The 16,621-nt window shown below is 43.3% G+C and overlaps 1 protein-coding gene and 1 non-coding gene across 2 annotated transcripts in view; both read left to right on the top strand.

The window, feature by feature from the left end:
• Positions 1-4,505: 4,505 nt before the first annotated feature.
• Positions 4,506-4,612, top strand: LOC111727554. Its single transcript, XR_002775082.1, has one exon. It is a non-coding gene; the product is annotated as a U6 spliceosomal RNA (small nuclear RNA).
• A 3,155-nt stretch (positions 4,613-7,767) lies between these two features.
• Positions 7,768-16,621, top strand: part of IFNAR1 (interferon alpha and beta receptor subunit 1) — a 36,249-nt gene continuing 27,395 nt past the window's right edge. Inside the window, exon 1 of the mRNA XM_012809712.2 lies at positions 7,768-8,017. Within this exon, the coding sequence (XP_012665166.1) occupies positions 7,945-8,017 (73 nt within the window). The 5' untranslated portion in view covers positions 7,768-7,944. The remainder of the gene's footprint in view (positions 8,018-16,621) is intronic.

Here is a 16,621-nt window from a genome sequence, read left to right as displayed (position 1 = left end):
CCGAGTGTGAAGCCAGTCTCAATCTTTCCTCCATCTACACTAAACACTGACCTTCAAATACGTTGTTCCCTTTGCTTGGAACACTGTATCCCCTTCTTTTCCTGAGTAACCTTCTACACTATCTCCACTTAAATACGTCTTACTCCAGGTCACCCAACCCCTTGTCACCAAACTAGTTGAGCTTCCCTGCTGTTTGTTATTTTTTACTTAGTTGCCAGATGATCACATGTAGTGATGATGACATGCCTGAGAGCAGAATGGGAAACCCACAAGGCGGAAAAGTGCAGAGATGTTTCCATTTGCTCGCTTTGGAGTTGATCACTATGTCTAACCATTCATGTGGCCTGATGTGTTTTTACAGGTTATGTTAGCTAGTTTGAACTAAACTAACAGAAAATAGGGGATAAGATTCTTGTAAATAAATTGGAAATTAAAGAGGATACCATTGGTGGCACCTGTAGCTCAAGCGGCTAAGGCACCAGCCACATACACCAGGGATGTCAGGTTCGAATCCAACCTGGGCCTGCCAAACAACAATGACAACTACAACCAAAAAATAGCCGGGCATTGTGGTGGGCACCTGTAGTCCCGGCTGCTTGGGAGGCTGAGGCAAGAGAATCACTTAAACCTAGGAGTTTGAGGTTGCTGTGAGCTGTGACGCCACATTACTCTACCAAGGGTGATAGCTTGAGGCTCTGTCTTAAAAAATAAAGACGATACCAGTAATGCACAACTGACCCATCTCCTATTGCTGGTATGAACACATTATGATATAAAAAACAATGACCACCTGAAGTCGATTATTTTTTAAAAATCGTCAAAAGCCTATTTTTGAAATAAATTCATACCCATTGTTGGTAACCATTTACCTCTTCCTAAAGTCTATCGAGCCTTGATGTGTTCGCTACCGGCACTGTGAAGCCATTGCTGTAGGAGGACGTTTTCCAAAAGAGCAAGCCTCTGACACTTCAGATGTTCAAAGTCACGTGACACTCACTCACCCTGGTTCTGTACAAAATTTCACAATTGGTGACAATATTTATAAATGGGTTTTGAGGGTTATTTTGGTTTTTTGTTTATTTGTTATTTTGGTTTGGGGTTTTTTGAGACAGGATCTCACTCTGTTGCCAAAGTTGGAGTGCAGTGGCGTCATCATGACAGCTCACTGCAGGCTCAAACTCCAGGGCTCACGGGATCCTCCTGCCACAGCCTTCCCAGGAGCTAAGACTACAAGCACATGCCATCACATCTGGCTAATTTTCCCTTTTTTTTTTTCTTCTCTTTATAGAGCCAAGGTCTCCCTATGTTGCTCAGGCTGGTCTTGAATTTCTGACCCTAAGTGATCCTTCTACCTTGGCTTCCTGAAGAGCTAGGATTACAGGCTAAGCCACCACACCTGACCTAGAAGTCCTTTTTTTCTTTTTGAGACAGAGTCTTACTTTGTCACCCTCAGTAGAGTGCCATGGCATTATAGCTCACAGAAACCTCAAACTCTCAGGCTCAAGCAATCCTGTTGCCTCAGCCTCCCAAGTAGCTGGGACTACAGGTGCCCACCACAACGCCTGGCTATTTTTAGGGATGAGGTCTCCCTCTTGCTCAGGCTGATGTCCAACTCCTGAACTCAGGCTATCCGCCCACCTCCCCTCCCAGGGTTTGCAAGCATGATCCCTGGCACTGGCCTTGACCGAGAGATTCTTAACAGCAAAAACAAAAGGCCATGTGCCGCTTGCTCTTCTTAACCACAATATGACGATAAACCAAAACATATTCCTTAGCCTGCAATACTACTCAAAGACATAGAGAAAATGTGGCTGAAGATTTGAAGAAACAAGAGTTAAATTTCACAGTGTGCGAGTTTGTCATGTAATTATATAACAACCTGCCCTAAAGCACAGTTGTTTCTAACATGTCCTTTTCAAAAGTGACAGACTAAGGAACTACTTTTTCTTTTTTAGCCACAAGAGGAAAGAAAAAACATGCAGTCAACAAATTAATTAGAACAAAAAGTTTTAGTGCCCAGATCATGGTTTCTAAATACCATTCCCTATTCAAAGAAACCAGGGTCCCTTACAGAAATGACTGATTGTAGGGTTGGGTGGGATTAAGTACAAGACAGGACCAAAACATCTTGTGCTAGAAAGTAAGGACGTGCAGCTTGGCACCTGTGGCTCAAGTGGCAAAGGCGCCAGCCACATACACCTAAGGTGGTGGGTTCGAATCCAGCCCGGGCCCGCCAACCAGCAATCATGGTTGCAACCAAAAAATAGTCAGGCGTTGTGGCAGGTGCCTGTGGTCCCAGCTACTTGGGAGGCTGAGGCAGGAGATTTGCTTGAGCCCAGGAGTTTGAGGTTGCTGTGAGCTGTGATACCATAGCACTCTACCCAGGGGAATAGCTTGAGACTCTGTCTCAAAAAAAAAAAAAGAAAGTAAAGATGTGCTTTAAAAAATGATGAGGGCATATCAAAAGGAACAGGAGTCAACTTGAAGTGGCTACCACTGACCAAATCTGGGACAGTTTGAGCATTAAAATAAATAAGGACAATGAGTTGGTGGAGCACAGGGGCTATTCGGGGCAGTGAAGCTCTTCTGTATGATGCTGGAATGGCAGATACATAGCAAGAGTGAGTCCCAATGTAAACTATGGACTTTGGTTAATAATAATGGATCGATATAGGTTCATCAACTGTAGGAAACGTACCACACCATGCGCGATGCTAACAAGGAAAAGTGGGAAGTGGGTGGGGTGAGGGGATATATGAGGACTCTTTTTTTTCCTGTTCTATTTTTCTGTAAACTTAAAACTTCTCTAAAATGGAGTCTTTTATCCAAAAAAAGGATTCTTTTAATTAAAAACTTTTTGCTAATTGAAATAAAAACTTATTTTTGTTTTTTTGAGAAAGAGTCTCACTTTGTTGCCCTCAGTAGAGTGCAGTGGTGTCACAGCTCACAGCAACTTCAAACTCTTGGGCTCAAGCGATTCTCTTGCCTCAGCCTTCCAAGCACCTGGGACTGCAGGCACCCACTGGCTATTTTTAGAGATGAGGTCTTACTCTGACTTTGTCTGGTGTCAAACTTCTGAGCTCAAGCAATCCACCCACCTGGGCCTCCCAGAGTGCTGGGATTACAGGCATGAGTCTCTGTGCCTGGCCCAATAAAAACTTTTTAAATAAAGATAGGAATGAACTATGACCAATGAAATAAGAACTATAACCAATGAAATAAGGAGATCATACAGATAATAAGTGGAAAGAAAGAAAAGCTCTTTCTTTTCCTAAATTTCAGATTAATGTAAGGATGCAGACAACGCAGTTACAATATATGCGTTTGTTAGTGGTGTCCCACTGCCCTCTTGCAGTTGTGTCCCACACCCAGAAGGCGTGCCACATACCCTTACATTGTGTCCATTAAGTGGGAGCATAGCAATCACCTTCCCTCCTCCTGTCTCCCCCCACCGACTTGAATTGAATTGAGTTTTTCTCTTATGTGGGTATGTATTAGATCATCTACTGGCTTCGTAGGAGTTACATTGGATATTTGGTTTTCCACTTTTGTGATACTCTATTAAGGCGAATGTGTTTCAACTCCATCCAGGTTAATACAAAAGATACAAAGTCTCCATCTTTTTATGGCTGAAAGGTATTCCACTGTATACATGTACTACAGTTTGTTAATCCATTCCAGGGTTGATGGCGACACATTTTGGCGACAGTAAATTAAGCTGCAATGAACATTCTAGTGCAAATGTCTTTATGATAAAATGATTTTTTCTTCTGGGTAAGATGCCTAGTAATGGGATTGCAGGATCAAATGAGAGGTCTAATTTGAGTTCTTTGAGGATTCTCCATACTTCTTTCCAAAGGGGCTGTATTAGTTTGCAGTCCCACCAACACTGTAAAAGGGTTCCCTTCTCTCCACCTCCACACTAGTATCTGCAACTTTGGGACTTTGTGATGTAGACGAAAAGCTCTTTTTTTTTTTTTTGAGACAGAGCCTCAAGCTGTCCCCCTGGGTAGCGTGCCATGGCATTACAGCTCACAGCAACCTCCAACTCCTGGGCTCAAGCGAGTCTCCTGCCTCCGCCTCCCAAGTAGCTGGGACCACAGGCGCTCGCCACAGCGCCCGGCTATTTTTTTTGGTTGCAGCCGTCATTGTTGTTTGGCGGGTCCGGGCTGGGGATTCGAACCTGCCACCTTAGGTGTACGTGGCTGGCGCCTTAGCCGGTTGAGCTATAGGCACCGAGCCACGAAAAGCTCTTTAAACGTACATATATCAACTGGGTGGCACCAGTGGCTCAAAGGGGTAGGGTGCCGGCCCCATATGCTGGAGGTGGCGGGTTCAAACCCAGCCCCTGTCAAAAAAAAAAAGTATATCAACTAATACTTACAGTGGAAGGGAGAGGTAAGGTTGAAAAGTTACCATTTCACAATCTTAGCTGATGGCTCAGGCCAGGATGATCAATGGATGTTAACTCTAGAAGAAAAAGTTTGATGAAGAATAGGGTATTTGTGCTTGCTTTGGCAGCACATATACTAAAATTGGAACAATACAGAGAAGATTAGCATGGCCCCTGCACAAGGATGACAAGCAAATTCGTGAAGCATTCCATACTTTTTTTTTGTGCAACTAGAAAAAAAAAAGAATAGGATATTTGCAGGATCTCAGTATCTTCACACAGATTCACTCCACGGAGAAAATAGGAACTATACAGTGGAGACTGGATAACATCTTGACATGTGATCAAAATTACCACCGCCACTAAGGAGCTAACAAACTTAATACCCCTCCAGATGGGGTATCTGTGGACACCACGTGATTTATGTAGTATTACAGCCAGGTACGCATAATCTGAATGTAATCAGGAGACACCATCAGACAAACCTACAATGACAAGCATTCTATAAATGGTTGGCCTATACATTTGCAAACTAAGAGTGTCCATGGCATGAAAGACACTGGCCAGGGAATGGCTTCAGATTAAAGAAAGCTAAAGATGTCCGGGAAAATAAATAAATTATATACAAGAGTTTGTGTATTTAACAAGAGTGAAAATGTGGCAAAATATTAACAATTTGGTGAATCTGGGCTAAGGGTGTACAGGAATTCCCTTATGATTTTTGCAACTTTTCTATAGATTTGAAATTACTTCCAAGTAAAAATGCTATATGGAAAAATTACAAGTGTAACCTCTGATGTATCATTTTGGCTAGAATGAAGGGAGAAAGGAAGGTTCTGAGGTAAGGTTACAGAGCTAACAGTATGTGGGAAATTAATTCATGCTTCATTCATAGATAAATTATCATAGTAAATAAGTTGAAACTAAAGTCCACAAAGTAGTTGCTACAGGTTGTCACATCTGTGGTAAATTTTATTAAAATACAATTCTGTCTTTAGATAGATAGGAAAGATCAGTAAAATCTTTTGTGTCGTACAAATACCATACTGTCAATTTAAAGATCAATTATGTAATTTTTTTTTTTTTTTTTTGAGACAGAGCCTCAAGCTGTTCCCCTGGGTAGAGTGCCGTGGCATTACAGTTCACAGCAACCTCCAACTCCTGGGCTCAAGCGAGTCTCCTGCCTCCGCCTCCCAAGTAGCTGGGACCACAGGCAGGTTGCAGCCGTCATTGTTGTTTGGCAGGTCCGGGCTGGGGATTCGAACCCGTCACCTTAGGTGTACATGGCTGGCGCCTTAGCCGGTTGAGCTATAGGCGCCGAGCCAATTATGTAATTTTTTGCAGATATTTATCGATTTTTTTCTTCAACAACTGGCTCACATAAGCATGCTTATTTAGCAGACATTAAAAAAGCAAAATAAAGGCTGGGGGCAGTGACTCACACCTATAATCCTAGCATTCCCCTTACCCTACTTTAGGCCACGGCCAGTGGATTGCCTGAACTCACAGATTCCAGACCAGCCTGAACAAAAGCAAGACTGCATGTCTAAAAAAAAGCTGGGCGTTTTGGTGGGCCCCTGTCGTCTCAGCTACTTGGGAAGCTAAGGCAAGAGAATCACTTGAGCCCAAGAGTTTGAGCTATGATGCCACAGCACTCTACCAAAGGTGACAAAGTGAAACTGTCTAAAATAAATAAATAACAAAACACAACAAAATATACCACTAAATCCCTCAAAACTGCCTTTATAGTGAAAAAGAGACAATCAAAAGAAATTCTTGCATTTTAAAATATATGTGCACCTATTTCCATTTGAATTTTTTCCCCATAAAAAACATTGTGTGCATCTATAAATACCCTAGCTGCCCACTAAGGAAAATGGGGGAGAGGGGATTGGTAATGTGTTTAAAAATCCTTCAGATGAAATGTTTTGGTCATTTGAGCTCATCATTCTAAATATAAAAATGCATCCTATTACAACTAGTTTGCAAGAGCAAACAGGAAAAGGAAATTTTAATAAAAACAAGCCAAGAGTCTTTGGAAAGGCTTTTAAAATGATCATGACTTAGTACAACCAGGAATTTTCTTCCATTTGTGTCCATGTATCTTCCTGGGGTATTTTTCCAGCTATGACATCTTTAAACAAAGTACTGACACACTCAGAATCAACCCCCCAAATTGCTGAATCATGAAGTGATAAAGGTTTTTTAAATGAGGCCTAAGAACTGTTTTGATTTACTAAAAATCGTTGTTCCTTTTAAAGGGGTGAATTTCATGCTATATAAATTATACAATGATGTTTAAGTAGACATTCAATTGTGTTCTTTACAAAGATTCATTTTCCCATATGCTTCCTAAGGGCTTGCTTGCTCAGACAGTCAGAAACAAGTTTAGCAGGATTAAGTTTTCAGTACAGACTGGTTTATGAATTGCTGCGGTTTGATTAATTTGTTTGTTTCTTTCTTTTTTTAGTCAGAAAGGTGTACTCAACATTCCACCTTAGACCATGTGACAGCCATAAAGTCTTTGTCAGAAGCAAGAGGGAAATTAATCTACCAGGAGAATCCGAGAATCCGCACTTCGGGGAAAGATCTCCACTCCCCCACCTTTAGTCTTTCACAATTTACAAAACAATGAAGTTAAAGGGAAAAAAAGGCTATTCTATAATCCAAGATTACACGAAGTTGCCAAAGTGACAGCTGTATGTTATGTAACCCAGGTCCCTCATCACATTTCTTTGAGGCTCAACATATAGTCCCAACAGCTTAGATTTTGAATTATTTTCACAGTAGTTCAGTGGTTTTAATAAACAACTAAGGATTTGCTTATTTCATTTCTCATCCTTTAAATTTTACTTTGCGTATTTTCACGATGTCTTTTCACATAATTCTTATTAAGATATTCAGTTAAGCAACAAGCTCCCACAGTTTACTGATAAAGGTCGACGATCAAAAACACCGCAGGAGCCCACCAGCGGCCAGTCCCGGAGCCCTCCAAAGCGCCCGGTCGCCCCGAACACGAGCGCCCCCTGGCGTCGGCTGCGCCCCAGGTCTCTCCACACAGGGAACGGTCTGGCTCGCTCCGGCGGCTTCCTCATTTCAGCCTCGGATGGCCCCAGTGCGCTGGGGATTCCCAATATTCCGTGGCGCCTGGGTCAGCTAGCAACCGGGGCAGGGAGGAGCGAGACAGCCACCACCTGACCTTGACGCAGCCGCACCCCAAGACAGCTGGAAGCGCTGAGGCACAGGATGGGGGGGGGGGGTGCCCTGAGGCCGCGCAGGCGCACTGTCCCTGCGCCGCGTACTAGGGAAAGTCAAGGCCACGGATTAGACGAGCCTTCCGGAAAGGAGGGGGCGGGCTGCGCGTGAGCAGTCTCTAGCCGAAGGGAGGGGGCGCCGGGCGGAGGCAGGGCGGGCGCAGATCGGCAAGGCGTGTACGCGGGAGGCGCCGAGCTTTTGCCGAGGCCCGGAGCGCAGAGGTTCCCGGCGATGCCGCCGGAGTGCGAGAGAAGTCCCAAGATGTGACTGGAGGGGCTTGCGGTGGCTTGCGGACGATGCTCGCCCTCCTGGGCGCGACAGCCCTGGTGCTGGTCGCCGGGACGCCATGGGTGTTGCCCGCAGCCGGAGGTGAGAGATGGGGTACGGGGGAAGGATGTCGGCATAGGGCTGGGGCGCGAGGCTTGACTGCGGCGCGGCGTTGGAAGCCTGGACAACTGGGAGGCGGACAGACGTCCTCTCTGGGACACCTCTGGTCCTCTGTGTCCGGGCAGTTGTGATCCATAGCTGCGGGGCTCGGATTAAAACCAACTCAGGCTCGAAAATAAAGCAGGAGAAGGTGATGGCCAACATCTTCCCAAGCCGCTTGCTTGGAAGCCAGTGTAACGGTGCCAGGGTTGGAGACATTTTCCCCGGCCAAGAGTCGTCGGGCCTTGCCCCAGGCTCCCACTCGCGGGAAGCTGGCTGTGCCGGAGAGCCTTGAGTTTAGCAGCTCCGCTGACCTGTTTAATAACAAACGAGGCAGTTCCCGAAACGCATTTCCTCAATTTAGTCAACAATTGCCCAACTCCCACGTGGGAATGAGATAGGTGTTAAAAGAATTTCTCGGCCCTTAAGGTTCGTACAGTCTAATAAAAAAATAATAAAATGAGAGGGCAGAGAGCCACCTATTTTGCTGTTATTCTTAATACTTAGCCAGGATGCATAGGGAAAATGGCAACTGTTATGAGGTTGATGGGAGAGAGCCAGGTACTTCTGTAGTGAGAAGGGGTAGGTACCTAAAACCGAAGGAGGCTGACGTCTCAGCGCCCGCAGTGTGGGAGGTCTCAGAGGCTGCCGTTTGGTTCAAAATACTTAACTGCTTAGAAGATGATATACCCATGTGGTAGGTGGTTGTTTCTCAGACTTTCCACAAAGACAATTGGCCGTTTGTGGATACTGGGGGTCCTGTTGCAACCCTTGGTAATTTCTTTGAAGTCTTTTGTTAATGAAAAATTTGCATTAGACTTATGTTTGCTTTGATGTAAAAGTAATTTCTCTAGAATTTTTGTGTAAAATTGATACTGCAGGAGGATGTGCATTAAGAAGTTACTGGCTCGGTGTCCGTAGCATAGTGGTTACGGCGCCAGCCACGTGCACTGAGGCTAGAGAGTTTGAACCTGGCCCAGGCCAGCTAAAAAACAATGACAACTGCAACAAAAAAATAGCCAGGCGCCTATAGTCCCAACTACCTAGGAGGCTGAGGCAAGAGAATCGCTTAAGCCCAAGTGTTTGAGATTGCTGTGATCTGTGCCACAGCACTCTACCGAGGGTGACACAATGAGACTCTGTCTCCCCCACCCCCCCACAAAAAAGTTATTATTAGACCGGGTGTAGTGGCTCACACCTGTTATCCTAGCACTCTGGGAGGCCGAGGCAGGTGGATTACCTGCGCTCAGGAGTTCAAGACCAGCCTGACCTAGCGTACCCCCGTCTAAAAGTAGGCGGCTGTTGTGGCAGGGGCCTATAGTCCCAGCTACTTGGAAGGCTGAGGCAAGAGGATCACTTGAGCCCATAAGTCTGAGGTTGCTGTGAGCTGTGATGCCAAGGCACTGTACCATGGGCAACAAAGTGAGATTTTTGTCTCAAAAAGAAAGGAAAAGAAATTAATATTGTTTTTAAATTAAGTTAGAGGAGAGATACTGAAATATAATTTAGAGGCACTTAGTGTTCATTGATCACTTAGCTTCATGCCAGGCACTAATCAGAGTGTTTTAAAGGTATAAACTCACCTAACTTTCACAATTGCATAAATCCTGAAATGTAGATTATCATTTTATAGATGGGGCAGCTGAGGCACTGAGCAATTAAGTAACTTGTGAAGGCCGTGCAGTGGCTGAGTGGAAAATCAAACCCTGAGAGTCTGGTCTAGTAGACCTGGGACTTAACCAGATTTAGACTGTTTTTCTAAAGGCCAACCAGTTTAAATACCTGATTATCCACCAATATATTAAGGGCCTAATTATCAATGTCTTCCAATGAGCTACTCCACTTTTTCCCTGAAAGAAATAACACTTCAAAACTAAATGAGATGTTAACTCAAACTTGAGATCAGATTGTTCTTTCAGAAGTTACAAAAATATTTATACCTTTTAAAACTATACATGTTTATATCTTTTAACCTAATAACTGCAATTCTGGATGCTAGACTAAGAAAAATATCTGAAATATAGAAGGAAAATTCTACATAAATAATTTGTATAAATAATTTTTTACATAAATAAAATTTGAATGGATGTGTATTTTTGGATCTGAAAAGATAGTAAACCATTCTGTTCATCAAGGTGAAAGGTTGAAGCAAGCAAAATATAAATATATACACACACATACAGAGGGGGAACCCAAAAAAATGTATTCATATTTTAAATGATGTTATCTATGTATTAGGTACTTTGCCAAGTTGAATTGAATTATGGTAGCAACTTGTAGTGTGACGTTTGCTCAAAAGGTGGCGTTAAATGAATGCTGGTGTCCCCAAGAAAGGCAGGACAGTCAAAGAAAATGGCAGAAGCATTGTTTTCATTCAAGGAGTGAAAGACTATTTCCAAGTGGTATGTGATTGTTTGAGAAGGTTGTGGAAATAACAACCACAATGGAGGCGTAATAATGAGGGACCTTAAAGGATGTGGTGTACCAGTTACACTATAGAAAACCAGTTACACTGGCTGTACTTCAGGAAGAAACGGAAATAGCAAATGCAGTGGTACAGGTGGACACTTTGTCAAAGTTACGCAAGCAGGAGTTTGCTGTTATCAGAAGTGTGCGGACACTGATGGTAACCACATTGAGGACTTCTTGTCATTGCAGAAGTCAAATGTGACTTGTATTCATCTTTTATTATCATTATATATCAAGTATTACTATTTTAATACAGTTTTTTTCCTTTCTTAAAATATGTATACATTTTTGGCATGCTTTGTATATATGATTAAATGCCCATCTGTATCTTTTACATGCTAAAGGGTAAAATAAAATATTATTTGGATATTATATTCCAATTAAAAGGAAATTGCTAATGCTGAGAGAGCAAAATCTGTGAAAACTAAAATTCTGTTAAAAAACTTTTTCCAAGTTCCTGTCCACTTATTTGTTGGCCTCCCAAATGCCAAAATGCCTCTAATTTCAGGGTCCCCTTCCTTCCTTCTTTACTTCTGCAGTAGAGGAAATTTTTTTCCGCTGTGGACACACCCAGCTCTGCTCCATCAGATCTTGTATTCTTATCTCAATGCTCAGAATTACTAGAATTAGAATGTTTTAGACAGGTTACTATAAATACTGCAAACGCTCTCAGATCTTTTGTTCCCTTATCTAGAATGGGAATCAAGAAAAGTGGGATTGGCCTAGTGCAGTGGCTCACGCCTGTAATCCCAGCACTCTGGGAGGTGGAGGCAGGTGGATTGCCTGAGCTCAGGAGTTCAAGACCAGCCTGAGCAAGAGCAAGACTCCATCTCTAAAAAAAAACCACCTGGGAGTTGTGACAGGTGCCTATAGTCCAAGCTACTTGAGAGGCTGAGGCAGAAGAATTGCTTGAGCCCAAGAGTATAAGGTTGCTGTGAGTTATGATGCCACATAACTCTACCAAGAGTAACAAAGTGAGACTGTCTCAAAAAAAAAAAAAAAGGTAGGATAAGGGAATGTATTCTATTCAGAGATGAAGTTTCAGAGAATCCAAGTATGAATCAGAAAACTGAGGCTAGGGAGACCTGTTGGGCACCTCTTTAAATTAAAAATTATTTTTGAGAAAGTATTTTCTCAACTGTCTCTTTTTTTTTTTTTTTTTTTTTTGAGACAGAGTCTCAAGCTGTCCCCCTGGGTAGAGTGCCATGGCATCACACTCACAGCAACTTCCAACTCCTGGGCTCAAGCGAGTCTCCTGCCTCAGCCTCCCAAGTAGCTGGGACTACAGGCGCCCGCCACAGCGCCTGGCCATTTTTTGGTTGCAGCCATCATTGTTGTTTGGCGGGCCTGGGCTGGGGATTCGAACCCGCCACCTTAGGTGTATGTGGCTGGCGCCTTAACCGCTTGAGCCACAGGCGCCGAGCCAGCCGTCTCTTCTTTAACCTTGGGTTATATTATATAAGTGGAAAGTAGAGGAAGCAGGCCTGATTAAGAAAGTTCTCCACAAGAACCCCTGTGGGAGAATAAGTTTGCAAGGAAATAACTTGATTGTCCTAAAGGAGAAGTAAAAGCTAGACATATTGTTGGAAACAAATAAATTTGAAAGCTGGTCTTTAAAAAATTATAGCTTCGCAAAATGATAGATTAGTTTTTGTGATACTTAAGAAGTTCCTGTGAGCCTACTGTTATGCTGAGTACTCTGGAAAATACAAATCAAGTATGAAGCTATACTGACTCTGCCATTAAGGAACTTGAAATCTGGCTGGAGATTTGTATTTAAAGTACCTCTTTTGAGGATTCTGCAAGTTAGCAGAGGAGAAAAGCACCAGGAATCCATGTCCCCTGTCTACAATTGCTTTGGCAGAATCTGTCTGATGTAACTATTTTGAAACTCTGAAGTCTATCTAAGGCTTGTAACTTCCAGTGGGAAGGTTTGGATGGTAAATTGCTGTTGATTTTGATCAATTTCAAATCTTAGCACAGTAACAACTACCCATCTCCCACATTTTCACCCTTGCCAGGTAGTCCTGAACATATTACTAGAGAAATCTGCAGGCAACTTACAGTAGTCAGGGGCATAAAAACAAACACATGACTGAAGTATCAGGAATCTGAGCTCTGATTGCTGCTTCTGATCCCAAAAGTGTAGACCAAGAAATGGGCAGTCATGGTTTTTACACATTCCCCCATTGTCATGTGCCCTCCCCAGGGAACTTAAAGGACTGGCACCCTCCTCCACTTCATTCTCCTCTTTTTTTCACATTTGGGAGCCAGACATTGAAGACTAGGACATTGAAAAACAACTGTATATATGGGGAAAATTAGAAAGTAACTGCACATACCCAGGAAAGGGCTCAGAAAGACATTAAGTTTATACCTCAGGATGATCCTTGGCACAGACATAGCCTACAATAAAAAAGCCAAAAACAGTGTCATCTGGGAGAGTGATGTCAGCAAGACAGCCAACTAGAAGCTACTAGTGCTCATCCCCCCTCACAAAGACAGCCAGAACAACAAATAAACAACTTCATTTTAACAAAAATAACTGAAACTGCCAGAGTGCATCAGAGGAGTAACAGAAACCCTGGTGGGCAGGAGAATGTGAGAGGCCACCTAGAGAACAGAAGGAACCACCAGGCCTCCACTACCTCATTCCCCAACTGTGATCAGCTGGGAACCAGGAGGAACATCTCCCTATGGTGAGGAAGCAAGCCATAGGATCCCAGCAATCCCTGTCAACACCTTGGACACCTACTGATCTCACTCCTGGGACCCCTGCAGTCCTCACAGACGCTGAGTCCAGCTGAGGGAGCTGTCTACATAACTGTGCTCCTCCCAGAGAAGGAGTGAGTGCTGTGCCCTACCCACTGTGGGCCCCCCAGCTCCCATGATATGCCATCTTGGAATTGGAACAACTGCTGTAGTGTATCTCGCTTCAGAGTCCAGTAGCTGTAGTTGCCCTTCATCCCTGAGACCAAGCCACCACCAAACCACCCCAGCCTGGTGGCCCCACATCCCAAAGTGAATTCTGAGCAGCCCTTCCCTATAGGGCCAAGGGGAGGTAGAGCCACTCCATCTCCCAACCTCCCTACTCCTGGCTGGAACTGTAACAATACCATGCCTCCTGGAAAAACAGTACCTTGCCACCTAAAGCAGTCATACACCCCAGTGCCTAAGATGAAGTATACCCTGTATTAGGTACCCAAGTGCCTAAGATGAAGTGGCCCAGAAAAGTCATGCCCCTCTCCGTGCAGGTCTGAGCTGAAGGTGCACATTACCACCTGGGAAACTGTAGCTGTGCATTCCAAGCTGAGCTGACATACTACTCCATGTCCCAGAGAAGGAGAATAGTGGCTAAGCTGAGATACCTTGCTCTACAGACCAAAGAGTTCTAGTATCCTCCTTCTCTGTAGCTGGACTAGCCTCCTCCAGTTTGGGCTGCTGAGAGATTCCTCTCCTTGGGAGAGTAGAGTCATCACTGAGCTGTTCCTTCTTCCTCCACCTCCAGCCCAAACTACAGCTGTGCTTCACCATTTTGGGGTACTTGCTGTCACTGCACATGGCCTCATAGTTGCGGATACTGCTGTGCCCTGCTATCTTAGGGTTTAGAGTCACTATTACTTGGTTTTTCTTTTTTATTTATTTTATTGAATGGTAACTGTGTACATTAATGCACTTCTGGGGTACAGTGTGGTGTTTTCACACACAATCTGAAGCACTTCCATCAAACTGGTTAACATAGCCTTCATGTCATTTTCTTAGTTATTGTGTTAAAACGTTCATATTCTACTCTTAGAAAGATTCACTTATACCCCTGTAAGATAAACCACAGAAGTGATCCCTCTAATCCTCCTCCCTATTCTTGGTTTTTCATCCCCTGAGATCTGTTGTCACTTAGCACTGTAGGCTCAGGATACCAAATTGTAGCCATACCCTGCTCATCAGGGCCAAACCTCCAGAGCACGCCATCTTCCCTAAAGTGAGGCCAGTGTGGTACCCTAACCCTCAGGGTACAACTGCACACAGCTAAACATCACAGCTACAATCTGGCCCCCAGGCCTAAGCTACCACAGGGTGCCTCAGAGTCATAGATCCTGACTCTGTGAGCAGCCAACAGAGAGTAAACTTATACCTCAAGAACCAGATGCCACAATAGGATCCTGAGCCTGGAATCTCAGCCCCAGAGCCATTTCAAGCACCTACACTAGAATCCAGAACCATTTCTGCTACTGGTAGCCCATGTCAGACCAAGGGGATATCCTTGTCTAATTCTCCTTATTATGGTGAAAATGAGAATAGGACCCCAAAAGCCCTTGAAACTGAGGACATTAACAACCTACTCCACTGTTGCCACAAACTTCCGCAGCCTAGGCTACTGAGATGCCCTTTTACTACTGACATTGAACCTACATGGATATTCTACCACTGTATCTGTTGGCAAACAGCTATCACACCCTTCAAAACCACAGTATAACCCAGCTTTGAAAGCTACTCTACAGGTTGGAAGAGGTGATTGATCCACCAGATGCACAAACATCAATGTGGAGGCACAAGAAACATGAAAACAAGGATATATGATACCACCAAAGGAAGGATTAAAATACTCCAGTAAGAGACCCCAATGAAAATGAAATCAATGAACTGCTTGAAAGGGGATTCAGACTAATGATCTTAAGGAAATCAAACAAAATACAAGAAAATACAGGTAGGCTCAGCGCCTTTGGCTCAAGTGACTAAGGCACCAGCCACGTATACCCAAGGTGGTGGGTTCAAATCCAGCCCAGGCCCGCCAAACAACAATGATGGCTGCAAGCAAAAAATAACCGGGCGTTGTGGCAGGCACCTGTGGTCCCAGCTACTTGGGAGGCTGAGGCAGGAGACTCCCTTGAGCCCAGGAGTTGGAGGTTGCTGTGAGCTGTGATGTCACAGCACTCTACCCAGGGGGACAGCTTGAGGCTCCTGTCTCAAAAAAAAAAAAAAAATACAGGTAGACAATACAACAAAATCAGGAAAATATGAATGAAAAATTAAACTAATGAAAAATCTAAACTAAAAAACTAAACTTATGAAAAAACTAAACTAATGAAAAACTAAACTAAAAATTTAAACTAAACTAAAAATTAAACTAATGAAAAAACTAAAAATTAAACTAAAAAACTAAACTACAAACTGTGGTATATGTACACCATGGGATACTATGCAGCCATTAAGAAGGATAGAGACTTTACGTCCTTCATGTTCACATGGATGGAGCTGGAGAATGTTCTTCTGAGCAAAGTATCACAAGAATGGAGGAAAAAGTATCCAATGTACACAGCCCTATTATGAAACTAATTTATACCTTTTATATGAAAGCTATAACCAAATAGCCTAAGAATATGGGGAGGAGGGAGGGAGGGAGGAGGGAGGGGGGACTGGGTGGAGAGAGGGGGATTGGAGGGATCACTTCTGAGGTTTATCTTACAGGGGTACAAGTGAATCTTTCTAAGAGTGTGAACATTTTAAAACAATAACTGAGAAAATGACATGAAGGCTGTGTTGCCCAGTTTGATGGAAGTATTTCGGATTGCATGTGAAAAACCCACACTGTACCCCAGAAGTGCATTAATGTACATATTTACCATTCAATAAAAGAAAAAACTAAACTAAATAAACTAAACTAAACTAAAAAACTAAACTAAAAATTAAACTAATGAAAAATTAAACTAATGAAAAAACTAAACTAAAACTAAAAAACTAAACTAAAAACTAAACTACTAAACTATAACTAAACTAAACTAAAACTAAGCTAAACTAAATTAAAACTAAAACTAAACTAAACTAAAACTAAACCTAAACTAAACTAAAACTAAAAAACTAAACTTAAAACTAAAAAACTGAAAACTAAACTAAAACTAAAAAACTAAAAACTGGCTCTGCGCCTGTGGCTCAAGCTGCAAAGGCGCCAGCCACAATACACCTAAGGTGGTGGGTTCGAATCCCCAGCCCGGACCCGCTAAACAACTATGATGGCTGCAACCAAAAAATGGCCAGGCATTGTGGCGGGCACCTGTGGTCCCAGCTACTTGGGAGGCTGAG

This window comes from Otolemur garnettii, unplaced genomic scaffold, assembly GCF_000181295.1.
Source record: "Otolemur garnettii isolate 467f Iridium unplaced genomic scaffold, OtoGar3 scaffold00111, whole genome shotgun sequence".
NCBI classification, from domain to species: Eukaryota; Metazoa; Chordata; class Mammalia; order Primates; family Galagidae; genus Otolemur; species Otolemur garnettii.
The sequence above is the reverse complement of the archived record's forward strand: the minus strand, read 5'-3'. Positions and strand labels throughout refer to the sequence as shown.